Source organism: Eublepharis macularius, chromosome 12 (assembly GCF_028583425.1).
Source record: "Eublepharis macularius isolate TG4126 chromosome 12, MPM_Emac_v1.0, whole genome shotgun sequence".
Classification (NCBI taxonomy): Eukaryota; Metazoa; Chordata; class Lepidosauria; order Squamata; family Eublepharidae; genus Eublepharis; species Eublepharis macularius.
In genome coordinates this window covers 29,874,190-29,892,999 of record NC_072801.1, presented here as the reverse complement: position 1 = coordinate 29,892,999, position 18,810 = coordinate 29,874,190, and the positions used below count along the sequence as shown (strand labels likewise).

Here is an 18,810-nt window from a genome sequence, read left to right as displayed (position 1 = left end):
GAGACTGTAGATAAGATATACAAAATTATAATAATATTGATTCCCCAAAGAAGCTCAACTACAGCTGGATGGGAAAGGCTGAACTTTCATTTTAACTTGGAAAGGATGAACTTGGATTTCAGATTTGGACTTCACAAACAGAACTTCTAATGTAACGTGGAAGGTGAAGAATGGATTTTGGCTAGAGTTTCAGTATGGTGTGGGCCTCTTCCTATTTAGTCATCATATATCTAATTCCTAACCATGACACAGAATATATGATCAATAAACCTGAAAAATGGAGCTAAGGACAAACAGTGGGATTTCTCTACAATCCTGAGATAAGTCCCAGATGTGCTGAAAAATCTGAAATCTAAAAAAAAAAAATCATTGTGGAATTAAAGCTCCCTAAAATCATAGAAAAAATGCCTGCCCCTTTAAGAACAGAAAGCCCACTGAGTTCTCAGCAGCCATTTTGGAGGTTGCTAGGTAAACCAACAATATTGCTGAGCCCTCCAAGATGAATTTTGTAGAAGAAAGTCATTGGGCAGTAAGGGTGGATTTGAAGCCCAAAACCACCCTGAAAATGGTTCTGAACTCTCTCCTGGCCCATCCCCTGAAGTAGGATCACCAGGGACAGGACCAGCAGTGACCACTGGGGACTCCCTACCCAAACAGCTTGTCCTAGCCTTACAACCACCACCTAACCTGGCCAGACTTTTTCCAGGGGGAGAGAAAGATGGAAAGCTGAAGATCAGAGAGGGCAGATAAAAGTAGGTTGACTGGTGAAAGGGGAGGAGAGAAGGAAACAGGAATACGGAAGAGACCACAGGGGCTGCCTGCAAAGGGAAAGAGGAAATAGTGGGGGAAGGGGATACAGGGGAAAATGAGATGTCCCCGGTAAGACCTTTGGGGTCTCCCACTTGTAAACCTTTACCATGAAACAAAAGAGAAAGCTGCAGACAATGTGCAGACATACAACCCATCCATCATCCATTCAATTATTTACTACCCTAACATACTATTGAGGAATGAAACTGACATGTGTCTTGGTAGATCTGATTTTCTGATCTCTGGCTTGATGACCAGGCTCCTTGTGTCTCAGAAGCCAAGGCAGAGACAGAAGCTGAAACAATCATTCCCCCAAAGAAAAGTGAAGTCACCTCAATCTCTCCCATCTTCATGCCTTAACTGAAGGACCTGAAACTTGCCATGGAAAATGAAACATGGCCCAACTTTTTGTTTCTGGTGGCACCTGAAAAAGATCCTAATCCCCAGCAGCATAAACCACCTTGAAGGGTGCGGACAGGGACCTCACCACCCTAAGCCGACCATAAAACCTACTTAGCTCATATGCCTGGGTCAGCATGTCCTTTTCGTACACCACGTCAATGGGCTGCACAGTCTTTGTGATCACGTCTTCGTCATCATCATCATGGTATTCATCCACCTTCTTCCGAAACTCCTTTACAAGCTTCAGGCAACGGACCATGACATCTGTTCCTAGGAGTGCATGAATACACAGAGGGCAGCTAGCCATGCTGAAAAAACTGCCTCAAGTTAACAAGCATCACTTGCTTTGGCAGGGCCATTCCATATGAATTCACAAACAGAAATGTTCTAAAGCAGACAGGTGACTATTTGGGAAAACATGCGGACTGTTGCCCAGTAGTGTTAAAGAGGAGCTCGGACGTATAGGCTGTAAGGGCCAGCCTCCGCCAGCAGATGCTGCAGCCCCTGTTGGTCAAGCCTTCCTTCTCACATATGACCTGTCTACCATCCAAACAACCCTGCAGGTATTGCAGAGGCACCAAAGGCATGAGAAATGCAAGGCAGTCAAGCCCACAGGTAATCTGCTCTCCACAAAACAGCTGCAGGCTTTTATACTGAGCCAGGCGGTCCCAGTCTCTGTGTGTGCAGCTGATGGAGCATTCACCCGCACCTTGAACAACCCACCTGGCCAGCTGCCTTCTGATGCCTCTGAAGGAGAGAGAACACGGCAGGTCTGAATCCAGAGGCATGCATGGCCAAGACAAGCCTATAGCAAGCCCCCCCCTGCTTTCTTGGGGAGCCCCTGCTGTACACAGAAGAGAAGGCTGGTGTGGTTTTGCTAAGAGACAGGAAGGCCCAGGAAACAAGAGCTTTTCTCCCCAAGGACTTTTTTTCAGTTGTTTGAAAACTGGACATTTCAGAGAGCATTAAATAAACCTGGAATGACTAAATGCTTTTAAGCCAGTGTTTCACTCACTCAAAACAGACAGAAGAATGTATACTGTAGACACTGACAACATATTTTCAAGGTTACTTTGTTCACAATTTGCTATAACATGCGATGATCATAAACTATGGACAGTTTGATATTTTCAACGTTGTAAAGTTTAAATTCAATACCAAACACGCTACTAGTGTGAGCAAAAGCACAGCTATTTTTCTTGCCAGCTTGAAATACAAGGAAAGGAAACAATGGGCAGCCCACATGCTTTCGACACAGGAAAGCTATTAATGCGTTTGGAGTCTAAGTGGATTTTCCAACTACATTCTCTGACCCCACATGGATTAAATTTAGAGATCGACTTTTCATGTTTTCTATAACCTCTTACTGTAAGTTTTTGGGCTCCTGCAAGACCTCCCTCTAGTATGTAATTGGTTTAATTAAATCATTGATTAATTTGGCCCTTTTAGTGTTATAATACTGCGGTCCGATCCACTAGCTATCAGTCCGTGAATATCTCTTTGTTGTAAGCGGTGGGAGAACGTGTCGTGTGCCTGTAATTGGATAGTGAGTACATTTTTGATTATGTCTTTTATTGTGATATGGAATGTATATATACATCTGTAATTCATTCTTCTACTCCCACAGTGCTTCCGGTCTGATTATCTTTATGCCCAGGATGAAGTGAGTCTTTTTTACTCACGAAACGGGTTAATAACAATTTGCCTGCAAACTCCCGTCGGCGTTTTTTCAAGTATTTATTCTATTTCTGGACCGTGAATGAACAACACCTTGCACAGTCTCCCCACCCGCCGGCTTCTCTCATTGTATCCAGCATTTGCACTTTAAAGTTTCAAATGAATTCCGGACGGTGAAGATTCATGTTCTAAACGGATGGACTTTGTGATTTTGGAATTGTGATGATTTGATGTTCTAAACGGATGGACTTTGTATTTTGTAATTGTATTTACGATGCATGTTAAATTTACTTAGCACTTTTGCACCCTGCACTTTGGAAGAATATATATAATTAATTTCTAGATTTGTGTATCCCCGGTTTGTTGGTTTTTCTCAGCTTGAAATACAAAGCAGGTTTTGCCTGGCCTTGAGAGTAGCTTAGCCAGCTAGACCAGAAGCAGTAAACAACTGCCGGATGAAACCAGCTAGATAAGATGGGAAAGTTTCATTTAGAGCTGAGAAAAGAAGATGGGCCTTTTGTCTCAGCAAGAAGGTAGGTTTTGTCTCAGAACAGAGCAAGGGGTATAAAAAGACCCTCCCCGTGATTTTAGGGTGGGCTCAGAATGCTTAGTCATACTATAACTGCATGAGACTGTTTCTTAGCCATATATCTATTTTTTTACAGCACAATTCAGTACGGTTGAGGCTGGGTTTGGCCTCCACCGGCCAAACAGAGGATATCAGATCCCTTCCTGATCAGATGCATCCACCATCTAGCTTTTTTACATTTTAAATGATAGCTCAGGTGGTGAACCCTGTTACCGAGTGCTGCTATCTATTTTATATTATTTTTATACTATATTGTTTTATATTGTTATTTAAACTGTTTTAATATAATTTATACTGTAAATGCTTTTCATCATACTATAATCTGTCCTGAGCCTGCTTGTGCAGGGAGGGCGGAATATAAATAAAAATATAAATAAATAAATAAATTCTGAGGTGGGGGAGCTCAAAGTGCCCAGGAAACCAATTAGGAGGTATGTCAGCATATCTTACACTTATGCCATTGTAACTCCCTCCTATGACAGTCCTATGACAGCACAGCAGCCAGATGCCACTTTACCCAGGTTCCCCATCAGCAGTTAGCCAAGGCGGCTGGGCATGGGCAGAACTGAGGTACAACCTCTTTAGCCAGCGGGCTGGGAGGGGCAGGCCAGGGTACAGGGCATGAGTTAGTCTGCTCCCTAAGCCATTTCTGGCACAGGAATGCCCCTAGCAGTAGCTGGAATTTACGCCTTGAAAGAAGGTGGCATAGCTCATAAAGGCCCACTGTAAGAGAAAAGTCGCCTCCCCCTCCCGCTCCTGTTCAATCAGCCTAGCGGAGCACAAGATGCCAACTACTGCGGCAACTGAGCCCCCTCCCAGGCAGCCCATGACTCAAAAAGACCACTGGGACTGCAACATGAGGACTGGCTCCCCTGGCTCTGACTGAGGCAAGCGCAGGCACAGTTGCAATCCTGGGCAAGTTGTCCAGTCATCCTCCTCTCTCTTGGCCATGCAATAAAGTCTGTGCTGACCAACAACTTTCTCCCTGTTGTGTTTGCTTGCTTAAGGCGGGACAAGCCCACTCTCCACATAGGGTCACCCTGTTGCACATCCAGAGGATGGCCTTTAGCTCCGGGTTGGAATGGATGGGGTGGCTCAGGGGATACCCCTAGCAGCTCTGCACCTTCACAGGGTGCTGGTGCCAAAAACAGCAGGGGCCCAGAGCACCTTGGATCCTATGTCCCTTAGCTTGCCCCCCTCCCTGCCTTCCCTATAACTCACATCCAGGAGCAGGCTGGATCCCAGAGTGTTGCTTTTGTGCGGGGAGGGGGTGCGCTAGGGATCTCTGTCCTCAGCCAAGCTGCTGGAGTCTGAGAGGCTAGGCATATGTCCAGGGATCGCAAGGGGCAAGGATGATGTCCAGGAGGGTAGGTCGGACAGTCCCAGCGCCATGCACAAGCCGGGGGGGGGCTTTCCTATGGGGGATAGTCCTATTGGAGCCTTCTCTTGACCAGGGAGAACGGGAGACTGGACAGATGAGTGGCTGCTAGTTTCCCATTCTGACTGAGACCATTAACCCAGAGATTACTGAAGAAAAAGAAAAGATGGAGAGAGGGGTGCCGGCTATTCTGGGTTGGTTCTTCCATGAGGAATATTAATCTGGTGAGATTGTGTGTAGTCTTCTATCAGTACTCTCTGTTAGCTCTCTGTCAGTACTTGCTGGGTTAGCAGTCGCAATCAGACCACCCTAGATAGCCCGAGGGCTACCTGGACTGGATGAGCCTCCCATCCCCCCTACACGCTGTCTCCCAAGTTCCTTTTCAGTCACAGTGAGCAGCCCTTCCGCTACCGCATGGAGAAACTGATCAGAAGCAGTGGGTGATCACAGAATGGCTATGGCAACCACCAGCCTGGGATGCCCGCGATTGGAGATTTTCGGCTGGAGGTCCTCCTCATCTGCATAAAGGATACTTTGCAACAGCTGGGGGTCAGGTGCAGGGTGCGGCCCACCCCCCTCGCACCCACACACAGCCAGGTTGAGGAGGCCGGCCCTCACAGGCACAGCGCACAATGCTCGCCTAGGAGGGCATCGCAATCACAGGGGCTTGTGGCTCCTGGCCACCTGCCTTCTGGGGGGGGAGGGGCGTGTTGGCAGGCAGTGGCGATCAGAGCCTGTATATTGGCTGCACCTTTGCTTGTTACTTACAGACCTGTCAAGAGGGGCAGCATGGCCATTGGGGGATGTCAGCAGGATTGTCTAAGAGAAGGGGTGCGTGTGCACTCCCTGCTGTGGCCTGCCGCACCTTACCAGGGTCGGCCACTGGCACAGCTCTCCCACAAGTCCTTAGGGAGGGAATGAGTGGTGCCACAGATCTGCAGGTGTGTGGGTGCCGGCAGAGAGGCGAGCCTTAGGATTGCATTGTCTGTTTACTACAAAATCTGTTTTCTATTTTCATTTCCCCCCTTATTTCTCAAATGGCAAAAAATAAGATGTAAGTGGCTAAGGTAGGATAGAGCGCAGCAGTTTGAAATGTTCTTTCTACTTCAGGATGTATTTACGGTTTTGTTTGTAGAAAATTTAGGTATTTGTGCTTTAAATTCTCAAAAATATATCAAACTGTAGAACTTTATATACCAATTTACATATTTCATGTTAAAACAGTAAAGTTTAGGTCTGATAAGAAATTTAAGTACTGCATATATTAAAAATCTCCATACGATTAAAAAAAACCAATGAGTTTCAGAATTTCCAGAAGTCATTCCCATGAGCTCTAGTTCTCCACCAGGGGACACTCCAAGGGCAGGCTCCCCTCACCCCATCCCAGCAGACCCCTCCTTACCCCTCTTGGTCTTGAAGGGGCCTCCTTCGGGACGCATGTTCTGTAATGGAACGGACACGATCTTGCCCAAGCCAGCATTCAGCATATACTGATAGAGACGTTTAAATGTTTTCTCACAGAGACCCTGAAGCACACCAAGACAAGCAGACAGAGCAGTAGTCACTTTCCTGCCCACACTGCTGCTCTTCAGGAAAGACCAGCAGGCAAACCATCCACTAAAGTGGATGCCCATCAAAAGGAGAGCCAGTTTGGTGTAGTGGTTAAGAGCGCGGGACTCTAATCTGGAGAACCGGGTTTGATTCCCCGCTCCTCCACTTGAAGCCAGCTGGGTGACCTTAGATCAGTCACAGCTTCTTGGAGCTCTCTCAACCCCACCCACCTCACAGGGTGTTTGTTGTGGGGATAAGAACAACATACTTTGTAAACTGCTCTGAGTGGGCATTAAGTTGTCCTGAATGGTGGTATATAAATTAAATGTTATTATTATTAATATTATTAAACCATCTATCAGTACTAGTTTTTTTTCCATTTTAGGCTTTACCCTTCAAAGTGTCCCACTGTCCCAGGAGCACCTGTTATAGGAACATTACTGGATGCTGAGCAGGCTCACAAGCACCCTCCCCTTGCATCCTGTCCCACCGCTAGCCCGTGAGGAACCCCACCACGGGCTTCAAGACAAGACTGTCTGTCCGTTAAGCTTTCAGAGGTCTCTTCCACCCCACAGCACACAGAGAGTCTTAAGTTTCCAGATCCCTTTGGGTTCTGTGGCTGCTCAAACAACAGCTTAATAAAAGAGGTGGGGCAGTTCGTCCTTCCTCCAGCAGAGAAATGATCCAAGGCCAGGCTCAGAAGCAGAGCCTGACCAGCAGCAGCAGGATGGCCAGAGTGAAGGTGAGTGGTCAAGGTACCATCTGCCTCTTGGGGGAAAGTTATGTGCCAGCTCCATGCAAACCTAGTCCTTTAAGCAAAGAAGCCAGGCTGCTCAGTCAGGCCTATCCTCTTGGGAGTGCCCATCAAAAGGAGCTGCCCTTCTACAGGCTCATTTGGCCCCCCAAGAGAAACCTGCAAGCTTGGAAAGTCTTGGCTACTCAGCAACTACTACCAAGGGAAAGCAAAGTCCCACCAATTTGTAGACAAAGTTCTGGCTGGGCTTGAAATCTCTAACTAGAGATGGGCTGCAGTTTTCAGATCCAAAGGGGCCAAAAGAAAGTTTCTATTGGACTGGGGAACAGACAGCAGGTGAGAAATTTTCATCTTTGTCAGAAGAAATGTCCAAAGGAGCATCCCAGCAAAGAGGAAACGTTCATGTTTCCGGTTAGAACATCCCAGAAGCCCTGCCGAATCTGACTAGTGGCCCTTCTAGTTCAACATCCTATTTCACACAACATGCAGCCAATTACCACAGAGGGCCAACAAAGGGCCATACCCCACAGCTGTCTCCTTGCACAGGGATCCAAAGATTTGCTGTTTCTAAATATAAAGGTTCTCTTTATTCCCCATGACTGATGAACTGATGAACCACTCCTCTACTGATGAACCTCTCCTCTATCAGAATCCGTCTAGCCCCACACAACCTTTTTTATTAAAACCAACTATTAGACTGAGCAGATAGAAAATGAGAGAAGGGCTTACTAGCTCCTCCCTAATGTTCCCCAGGGTCTCCATCTGTCCTGGCCGTCCTGTCAGCATGCTGGAGAGCTTCTCCATAAGGATATCATATTTGCTCCTCCTAAAACCAACAATAGGCAAGAGTGAGTAAACACCATGAACATGGCCTAGTGCTACCAGAGATACAGTAAATCAATGCCTGTTGCATGTCCAGTTGCAAGCTATTAGCAAGGCACTAAAATGGGCAAAGGGAGAGAAAAAGGCAGAACAGCTCTGCCCTGGTCTGGTACATACCTGTCAATATGAAAGCGGGTCAGAAGCAGAAGAATGGAGTGCTGTTGGGCTCCTGTGGGCAATCTGATCACGTGAGACTGCATGGTAATGAGCCCATTTCTGTCAAGCACCCTTCGATGGTAGTGCAGCTTGCCAGCATCCACTCTGTAACAATATTTTGTAATGTGAAAGAGTCAAGAAAAACATTCTCAAAATGTTCATATCTAATGTGATGATGCTAATCACATTAGGAATCAAACTCGATTATTAAGGCGGACTTGAAACATGTCCTATATGCCCCTACAGATGAAACATGCTAAAGAAAGCAATGAGTTGGCACCAGCAAGCCAAAGGAACATGGGTGCTGCAGAAGAGGAGGGTGACCTAATTCTAACTACAGTGAGCTTGGTTTATTTCTTTCTTGCTGCATGAGCAAATGGCCTGAATTATTTAAAGAGCATAATATATACACACTCAAACACACCTGCTGTGGTCTGGCTACAGCTAAGGCTCTGATGTCTCCTCAGATGCACTGGCATGTTGCTTCCCTACAGATCAGTAGCCTCATAATATAAACAGCAAAGTCAGAATACAGAGGATTTTAGGGAGACTGTCAGAAAATAGCAGACTATATCCCAGAGTCTGCATGAAAGCATTGTAGCTAGTAAGCCAAAGCAATAATAGTCCTTCCAGCCCACAGGGTAAACTAGCTCCTTCCTAGTCAGCAAAGGATACCTGCTGATGCCTCATCCCCTGGCAGCCCAAATCATGCATCTCACAATCAAAGCTCAAAGTCAGGAGGGGCAGCAGCAAGGCACCTGAACCTTGGCATCACTATCTATCAATGGACACAGAAGTCTTCACACTTACTTAAAAGCCACGCTGAGGTCTCTTTGGAGCTCTCCTTGCCACCGAGCGCGCCCTAGCCGTTCCAAAATGCAGTAGGAGAAGTCTGGAAGTTTTAAATCAGGATCCCCTTCCCAGCCTATCAGCGCTCTGTGTCGTAGAGTCTGGGAGGCAACAATGACCATCCTCTCTCCCCAGCTGCAAGAATAAGAGGCAATAAAAATAACCGACAGGACTCCCCAATGAGTCTTCTTGCTCTTGTGCCACATCTGCATTTTTATCCAGCTTTGCAGCACAAGCATCTCTGGGCAGGCTAAACTAAGCCACAAGGTTGTGCCCCGCCTTGTGATTCCCCTCAAACACAACCAAACTGATGGCTGTTTGGCATTGAGGAGGGAAGCCTCCTCATTTAGCAGAGCCTTTTCAGCAGCAGCAACCTCCTCCTTCCAGACAGACACTGTGATGCTGGGTCCATTGCTGGACCCAAGAGCTGCCTTCAGGAATGCACCAAGGACCAAATACAGAACAGCAGCCCTGTTTTCTCCCAGCAACAACTGAAGCATGCTGATTGGCCTAAGTGCCATTCAATGCTTTGCTAATGCTTTCTTCTGGAAATAACAGCCACTTGTGTTGTCACCACGTGGTCAAGCAAGACACGTGTTTGATGAAATGGGCCTCCTTTCTAACTAGGAACAAACAAACTCTGGGAAAACCTCACATAAGACCCTCCTTCTGTTACCTGGCATGCCTCTTCTAAAAAGAAATGCAGCTAGTATATGAGAATTACGTACACCCAAATACTAAGGGATCATTTTGACTATAGCTTTTGGGCAAGCTTGAAAACGATCATGAGATCAATATATAAAGCTTTACTAAGAGTAATTACATGGAATCAAAACATCAAGCAAGCATAAACACCATCAAACACTGCGCTGAGATACCAGAATCCAAAATGTTAAGTTTAAAGGGAGGAGGGCTTTTTCTTTCTCATCCATACCATGACAATTCAGGGACACCTCACAAAGTTGACAGGCCAACTGAGAGAGTAGACCAAAGGCAATTTTACTTCACACAATGCATAGCCAGAGAATTCACTATGACAAGACACAAAGATAACTGAGCTGTTTTTATACAGCTTTGAATCATGATTAGACAAATTCACCAAGGTTGGGTCCGCCGATGCTCAGTAACCATATCTGGATGCAGAATACCTCTAAATATCAGTTGCCTGGGAACAAAAGAGCCAGCAAACAGCTCTTGCCTTTATGCCTTTCTTCTCTACTTCTTTGTAAGCCACAGCAACAAAATTATGAGGGAAGGGGACCTTGGCCTGATGCAGCAGATATGGCTGCTAAAATATGGCCACAGCTCAGTAACAAAGGTCTACTCACTTGTCATAAGCCTCTGTGTAAGTGCAACAGGACTGCATGTCCTTTGTCCTGACTTGATCAGTTATATCCAACCTCTCTTTAAAATATTGGCATGAACCTTGAATGCCATCATTGTTGTCCAAAACCATGTGCACAGGATAAATGTCATCTAAAGGAACAGGGTCTCTCTTGGTCTCCAGTATTCCTGTTTCAAGATCAATTTCTTCATACCTGAAACAACAGGAGTGGTGTGAGTGCTTCTGAGCCAGCCTGACTGGAATTTGTAGGTTTGCAACAATATAAATAAGACTGACGTTTATGCAGAAATGGTCCAGCATTAAGAAACTAATGCCAAAAGATGCAGGACTGTGCCCTGCCTCAGCTCGCAGGGAAAGGCACTGCTTCAGCTCTAAGGCAATACAAGGCCCCAAGGCTAATAAAAGTTTTAAATAATAAATAATTCCTTGGAGAAAGGGCAAGCCCCCCACCAGCGAGCCGGGCCTCGGGGCCGGCTGGTGCTTTGGAACCGTTCCCAGCGTGTGCCTCAACAAGACTAGAAACAAGGCCAGTGGCAGACTGGGAGGCGGCAGCTGGGCCCCAGTTTACTTTCCTCACCGGTCGAAGAGGCGCAGCGGGGGCCGCGGCTGCGGGAGCAGGTAGAAGCGGAGCTCGGGCTGCGCGGCTAGCGTCGCCCAGAGGAGCTGCCGAGCAGCCGGCTCGAGGGGCAGTGGGAAGGCCGGGACGCGGCCGGCTAGCCGATCCCACAGCGCGCCCAGCGTCAGACCCTCCAGCCCTTCCAAGGCCACCTCGTCCAGCGCTGCCCACAGCGCCTCCATGACAACCGCAGTGGTACCACCGAGCACTGGACAGGGCAAGCTAGGCGCTCGGGAAGTGCGCCACTGCCGGAAATACGTCATCTGCTGGCGCCCCGCCTCATCAGTGGTAACCGGGGCAACCACTCAACAGCTACAGGCTGCGGCTGTTGTTGTTGTTGTTGTTGTTGTGAGAGGAAAATGAGGACAGCGTGAGGATCGGTGCTTCCGGGTCGGCCGGAAGCGAGCGCAGGCTTTCCGGGCAGGTGGGTGGGTAGGAGGCCAGGCCGGGGGGAGCCTGTTTGTTGTTAAGCTCCAAGTGAGGCCTGGAGATCTCCAGAGTACGGATGGAGCCGTTTTCCTGGAGAAAATGGCAGCTTTGAAGGACGAGCCCCCTCCTTTCCCCAAATTCTGGCCTCCTCAGCCAGGCACCCCTCCCAAATCCCCAGGAGTTTCGCAAGCTGAACATAATCAGGCAGGCAGGCAGGCAGGCAGGCGGCCTCTGGGAATCCCTCTGTGGGAGATCTCTACGAGGGGCAGCACCACAGTGGAACGGAAAGACTTCTCCCTGCCTGGACCCCTAAGAGAGCCACTGCCGATGAGAGGAAAGAAGACGCGCTTGAAGGAACAGATACCAAATGCATCCCCTTTGTGCCCCCATCAGCATGGACAGTCACCACACATATACATCCTCTCCCCATATGAAGAGAGAGGAACAACTTTTCCTCTGCCTCCCACCGAACACCTTCCTGCAGCAAGGCTAATAGACATCGTATGGATGTCCAAACACAGTGCAAGCCCAGCATGAAGGAGCAGGTCAGAGGAGTTTCAGCCAAGTTTATCTTAGTTTGCCACGTCACTGATTCTTTAAAAGAATCAAGCTTTGCTTTGATGCCTGCAATTGATCTGCAGTTCAGGGGCAGCAAAATGTGCTATCAAAGAGCTGAGTTTGCTTGACTGAAACATATTTTCAATGTAGCCCATTTGCAAGTTCTGGTGTTTGTGTATGTTTCAGAGTCAAGGACATGGAGACTGACTTTGATGAGAAGCACGATGAACATTTAGTATTGCTTCAGCAGAGAAACAGGTAGGCTTGGCAGTTCATTCTGGCTTTGTAATTCACTGTATCATCAGACAGAGGATAAGTAACTGGCCTGAAGGAACCTGGCTCAGATTTTTAGGTTTTTCTCACACAAGCAAGTACCCCTTATGTAAACTTTCTCTTCTGAAGACAAGAAAAGATAATTTGAAATCAGACAGTTGACAACATGCAGTTTGAAGCTGCTTCTAGGGTTTTGGGGGAGCAGAAAATCAAACTATAAATACAAATTCATTCATTTATGTAATTTATAGTCTGCTTTTCTCACGGAGACCCAAAATGGATTACACAATGTAAGTCCATGTGGTCATCAGCTGAGACATTTAATATGCAATACAATAGGGTATGCATAGCAGAAATTTGAAAATAAGCATAAAATTCAAATACAGGAATGCAGAAATGAAACATTGTTGAAACAAAGCATATGTAATTTGTTGTGATCTATTAAACAACACAGAAATTACCTAGGATCATATTTACATCTTCCTGCAGTATGGTCTACAGTCCATGTTGCTTTACCCCTGAAGCATTTCCCTCCAGTGCAGCAAAAACCCTCCCAAATAATTTAGTTTTGCATAGTTTGCAGAAAGCCAAGAGATTGGGAGCTTTCCTGGCCAGACAGGCCATTCACTGAGAAGCCACATTTTCCCCATTTGCAGAGCGGTATCTGCAAAAGGCCCTATTCAGATGAGCAAAGCTGCTGTGGCAGAGCATAGAGATAGAGGTCATCCAGCCAAGGCTATGAAGGGTTTTGTGATAGCCATAACCTTGAACTGAGCCTTGTAACAGATGGGTTGACAATGGAGTGACTGCAGAGTGGGCTCTGACTGTGGCATTCTGCACCCGCTGGAATCTCCAAGTTGACTTTGAGGGTAGAATCCGTTACAGTAGTCTAGTCCCAATGTTACTGTGGCATGAATCCAGATGGCCATGTCAAGGTAGAGGGCCATCTTCCAGGCTAATTTGAGTTGGGAGAAGGCCTTTGTTGCCGCTGTATTTACTTCCTTCTGTAGTAGCAGTGGTGGATCCCGTATAACCCGTAGTCTCCTAATCAAGTCTGCAAGGGTCAACTGAACTCCTTGAAAATGAGAAGAACAATATCCTTCAGGGTCTCCACCTTTGCAACCAGGTTCACTTCTGTATTATCTAGATCAAATTGTTGTTTTAGTTATATATTACACATTGCAATCCCATGCACTGTTATTCCAGTCTAAGCTTCTGTGTTTAGAATAACTCTGCATGGGATTGCACTGTCAACTGTTCATATTAGTCATTTTTCTTTAACACCTTTCAAGGACAGGAGGTTCCATCTTGCCCCCTCCCAGTAGATCCCATCAGACCAGAGGGCAGACAGATTTCAGCAGACCTACTCCCTTTGCCAGTTAAGTTGCTTTTAGGAGGGCAGAGAGATGAATCATTATTGTGGTTTCATCAAGACTCCCCTTGGAGTTTCGTCAAGATTCCCCCTGGAGTTCCACTGTTAATAGGAATAATTTTGTTCTTTGTCCAATTCTGCACAAGTTCTCAGCTCCATCACTACATGGCGGTCAGAGGGCTTGGACTGGAATAACTCACAGAGGCCAGCACTCTAAGCATTACCTTTTATTAGAGGCAACAGAGAGGAGAATGGCTGTGCTTTCGGTTTCAGGCTCTTGAGACATCTTCAGAGGAAAGACCCTGTACAGATCAAGCTGGAGCAGTTGGAACAAGGCTTCACTTTATATGTGAATGGAGCCAATTCAGAACCAGGCCGCAAGAAGGTCAGCTTTCAGAAGACTTTCAGAAGTGGCACACGAACAGCGAGGGCATATGGTGGGTTCGAGCCTTCTCATATAGTACTTGTACAGGCCAAGATTGCCGCTCTGGCAGCAGGCAGCAAGCAGACTGTGGTTCACTGGTGGACTTCGATCTGATCCATTAATGCATATTATATTTTGGTCCTAAGCAGAACAACATCTGGATCATGTGACCCTGAGCATAAGTTATGACTTTAATTGTTGAGAGTTCTGTATGCTCTCTTACTTTATAGATTGAAAATACATTTGTGAACTTCAGGGACTGTGGTAAAAAACACAAGTCTATCACTCAGGGCTGAAGTCAGCCAACCCCTGTACCATACCATTGGCAGTTGCATTTTTGGAGAAGGGAATTGGGCTTGCAAATCATATCCTTCATTCTGCCCCGTTGGTTTCCTGTTTTTAAGTTTTCCTGCCTTTCTGCCAAAGGATGCAAGATTGATGGTATTTGCTGCAGTGTTTACTGGCATAGTGTGTACTTGGAAGGAAGAGCTGGGGGGCACCCAGATGGCTGGCTGGCTGCTGCCTGATACCAGCCATGCTCCATAGTCAATCAAGAGAAAAGGCATGTTCATGAGAGAAGTGGCAGGTAGACAGAGGAACAGAAGACCAACTGCTGCCAGTGAGCTGCCCTGTTGCTGCTAGGGGATCAGAAAGGAGCAGGAGAGTATCCATGGCTCTCCTCATCTTCCCATCCTGGAACTAACCTAGTCTGCTTAGAAAAGAGTGTGGGTTAGGTGTGCGATAATTTTAGAAACACAACACTACAAGCTGCACACAGTACATGCTTTTATGTCTCTTATAACCAGGGCTGTGAAGAAACAGGAACATGTAGTTCAAAGGCTTGCAGTTCTTGCCAGAATGATAGGGATCCTTTTCAGCATTTGGTACTTTGTTTCCAGGTGATAATTTGTGAATCGCCCTGTAGAAATTCCTACTGCATACCAGGCGGGTAGGAAATGATGATTTTTGACTCCTTCCAGTCCTTGTAACACTGCTTACCCCTAATTTACTTTCAGATACTGGCCCAAGAGTCCTATTGAGAGAAGGTATGCAAGTGAGGAGCACACGGAGTGCCCCAAGTAAAAACCAGCGCAGAGAATGGCTCCAGGTATGGAAAGCCAGGAGGGAGGGCCTGTTTTATGCATCTGGGACCCCAGCTTCAACCTCTGTCATCTCCAGCTGAAGAGATATCTCAGGCATCGGGCTAGGCAAGGCCATAGTTTCACAGCTGTAAAGCTTGGCAGTCAGAGTAGATGGTGTTGGCCTGGTGGGGGATCAAGAAACTCCTTAGACCTTTTCAATCTGGGCTATTAGTCTGGCTGGGAACAGCTCCCTCCTTGTGCGCTGCTGAGACAGGTTCCTTTCAGCTTCTTCATCAGCTGTCTATAATCAGGAGGGACGATCGCTCTCAAATGAAGATAGAAGCAAGGTATTACATTTCTGAGTAAAATAACACGGCACTTCAAATGGCCAATGTCGTTTTGGTTTTCTTGTATTGAGAGTTTTATATTATTCAAGAACAATCCTAACAACTACAATTGCACAAAAAGCTAATAAAAGAACAACTAACCAACATAACAAAAATAACACTACATACTAATAATACAAAGAAACAACAAAAAAGAAAATAATCCAAACTATATAGACTAAAAGGACTTCCAATTTTCTCTGCAACTACCTCCAAAATGCCCTGTCATTAATAGGTTTACACAGATCTTGCCAACTGGAGACTCTGGCTTCCTTTATTGAGTCAAGCCATTTCATTTTGGATCTTGCTCTTTTCCTATTACCATCCACCTAGCACTATTGCCTTTCCAGTGAGACTTATCATGATATGACCAGAGTATACTAGTATCAGTTTCATCATTTTAGCTTCTAGGGAGAATTCAGGTTTGATTTGATCTAGAACCATTTACTTGTTTTTTCGGCCATCTGTGGTATCTGTAAAACTGCTACAGCACTACATTTCAATTGAATCAACTTTCTTCCAGTCAGCTTTCTTCACTGTCCAGCTCTCACATCCATACATAGTAATGGGGTATACCATAATATAAATTATCTTAATTTTGGTCCCCAGCAACACATCTTTAGCCTCAAGGATGTTTTCCAATTCCTTCATGGCTGCTTTTCCTTTATGGTCTCCTTCTGATTTCTTGGTTATAGTCTCCCTTCTGGTTGATGATTGAGCCAAGGAATAGAAAACCTTTAACATTTTCAATTTTTTCATCCTTAATATTGTGAAATTCCTCAGTAGTCATTACTTTTGTCTTCTTGATATTTGTCTGTAATCCTGCTTTGGCACTTTCTCCTTTAACCTTCATAAGTAGTCATTTCAAGTATTCACCATTTTCTGTCTGTAATGTAGTGTCATCTGCATATCTCGAATTGTTAATGTTCCTTTTACTAATTTTCACTCCACCTTTATCTAAATCTAATACAGCTTTCCTTATGATGTGTTCTGCATATCCATTGAACAGATAGGGAGATAATGTACATCCTTATCTGACAACATTGCCAATTGGAACCTATTCTGTTTCTCCATATTCTGTCCTAACAGTCCAGAGTACAGGTTGACCATAAACACAATCAGATTTTTTAGCACACCCATTTCTTATAACACTGTCCATAGCTTTTCATGATCCACACAGTTGAAAGCTTTGCTGTAATCTATAAAATCCAGGCTGATTTTCGTATGAAATTCTCTGGTGTGCTCCATTAACCATTGTAAATTTGCACTATGATCTCTAGTTTCTCTTCCTTTTCTGAATCCACCTTCACTTTCTAAAATTGTAGGCTCTTAATCAAAAGATTCTTCTTTGAATGAATCTGTCAGCCTCTCATCTTGTCTGTATAGTTCTTCAGTGTATTGTTTCCATCTTTAAAAAAAAATGCCCTTTGTTCTAGTTCTAGTTCCTTGCTGATCTTTCAGCATCCTTAGCCTTGGTTTGAATTCCTTCAGTTTCCTGCATCTTGTGGAACTCTTATTTTCCCTTTTTTGTTGTTTTCTTCTGTTTCTCTGTACTGGTTATTATAATATTTCTCTTTGTCTCTGTCTGAAAGTTGCTGAATAGTTGTGCTTAGAATTGTGTCCCTATTTCTGTCACCTTTATTTTTGCTTTTCATATGTCTTTAGCAATCTTAAAGAGTTTCATCAGTCATCCACCTAGGCTTCTCCTTTTGGGGGGCTAAAGAAATAAGTCTTTGCACATTCTTCCTTAATAATGTCTCTGGTTTCAGCCCACAGCTTTTCAGGTTCCTAATCAATTCAGCTTAGTAATGCAAATCCATTCTTTCCATGGTCTTTAAATTCTTCAAGGATGTTATTTAGATTATCATTTGGCACTATGATTCTTTTAGTATTTCTCTACAGCTTTATTCTATTTTTATATTATTGATATACCACAATCAGCTCCTGCTCTTGTTTTAGCAGAGAGAATGCAGCTTCTCCACTTCTAATTATGTAATCTATTTTATTCCTGTATTGGCTGTTCAGTGATTTTCCATATACAAACATCTTTTCAGTTGCCTGAATCATGTGTTTGCATGATTGTTGGCCTCTAGCTTAGATGTCTTTAAAATGGTTTTGGTAAATTCATGGAATAGGAGAAGTCCATCAATAACTATTAGTTAGGATAGTCAAATGGAACCTCTGTATTTGGAGGCTGTACAAGTTGTTGGAGGGCCACCTAGAAGAGCAGGCTTTGTTCGCTGAGTGCTGGCTTTGCTGAGGTTTCTGGAATGGGGTTCTGAACTAAATGGACCCACCCTGATCTGATCCAGAAGGTCCTCCTCATATTCAGAGTTGCTAGATTATCCAATAAAGGTTCAGAACTAGAAAAAAAAGAATGCTCTTGACATTTCTTCTTTGAATGAGGAAGATTAATAATATGAAGTTGAAGAGCATAACTGTTAGCAGGGAATTTGTTTTTATGCTTTAGTTTTCTCAGCAGCCACCTGTAAGGTGATAAGGTGAGGCCATCAACAATTAACAGGCAGTGATACCAGGTATCAAAGGAGGATTCTGAGGATCTGGGAATGTGTGAAGAAGAGAGACTAGATGCTGTATGTAAGGAGTGTGTATGCCAGTTAGTGGGAAGGAAAGATGGTGAGGGTGAAGGGTTAACTGATACTGAAATGTTTATTTCATTCACATCCTACCATGCTTTCAAGGTAGCATTGGAGTTTTCCTTGCAATGACCCACTGAGGGTGAACCAGTCCGGAGATGGTGACTGGCTCAGGGTCACTCAGACAGTCATGCTGATGCCCATGATGGGCTTATTCTTTTCTAGAAAGCTGTACAGATCAAAACAGAAAATGGATCTAAGCTCTACGTTGCTCCTCCTACAGAGTACTCTGATGATTTTGAACCTTACGAGAGCCTTAACCTGGAGACAAGTGATTGTGAGCAAAATGGCCCCTCCCAGGTTTGCATCTCTTCCATTGCTTCAAATGTCAGCAGAGAAGAGTCTACTAGTTCCATTCATCTGACTTGTTTTCAGAAGAGCATTCCTGCTACTGTTCAATAAATGGGCAGATTGTTTCATAGCTGAGTTTCTGTCTCTGATTGGGATTTGATAGAGAAGATTGGTCCACTCCCTGTTTACAACTGACTGCAACTGTCTACTGTATGGGACTCACACTGGGAGGGAGCTGGGCTGAAAGTGTCCTCCATAGTCTGTACTGTTGTGCTCTAGCAAATGGGAGGGGTGGGCTCCCCTGACGTTCACAGTTCCCTTGATCAGTG

General features: G+C 45.3%; 2 protein-coding genes across 6 annotated transcripts in view; one reads left to right on the top strand and one right to left on the bottom strand.

The window, feature by feature from the left end:
- Positions 1–11,209, bottom strand: part of GTF3C1 (general transcription factor IIIC subunit 1) — a 57,275-nt gene extending 46,066 nt beyond the window's left edge. For all 3 annotated transcript variants that reach the window (XM_054995458.1, XM_054995459.1, XM_054995460.1), the window contains exons 1-7: positions 10,971–11,209; positions 10,377–10,586; positions 9,010–9,183; positions 8,161–8,304; positions 7,891–7,987; positions 6,259–6,382; positions 1,324–1,482 (exon numbers count right to left, since the gene is read on the bottom strand). In XM_054995458.1, coding sequence (XP_054851433.1) covers positions 1,324–1,482; positions 6,259–6,382; positions 7,891–7,987; positions 8,161–8,304; positions 9,010–9,183; positions 10,377–10,586; positions 10,971–11,191 — 1,129 coding nt within the window. In that variant the 5' untranslated portion in view covers positions 11,192–11,209. The remainder of the gene's footprint in view (positions 1–1,323; positions 1,483–6,258; positions 6,383–7,890; positions 7,988–8,160; positions 8,305–9,009; positions 9,184–10,376; positions 10,587–10,970) is intronic.
- Positions 11,210–11,314: 105 nt separating this feature from the next.
- The window catches only part of KATNIP (katanin interacting protein), a 32,777-nt gene continuing 25,281 nt past the window's right edge, over positions 11,315–18,810 (top strand). For 2 of the 3 annotated variants that reach the window (XM_054993329.1, XM_054993328.1), the window contains exons 1-5: positions 11,315–11,433; positions 12,183–12,254; positions 13,915–14,078; positions 15,082–15,173; positions 18,356–18,490. In XM_054993329.1, coding sequence (XP_054849304.1) covers positions 12,193–12,254; positions 13,915–14,078; positions 15,082–15,173; positions 18,356–18,490 — 453 coding nt within the window. In that variant the 5' untranslated portion in view covers positions 11,315–11,433; positions 12,183–12,192. Of the gene's footprint in view, positions 11,434–12,182; positions 12,255–13,914; positions 14,079–15,081; positions 15,174–18,355; positions 18,491–18,810 lie in introns of those variants that run through there. The other variant, XM_054993330.1, reaches the window with a different exon arrangement.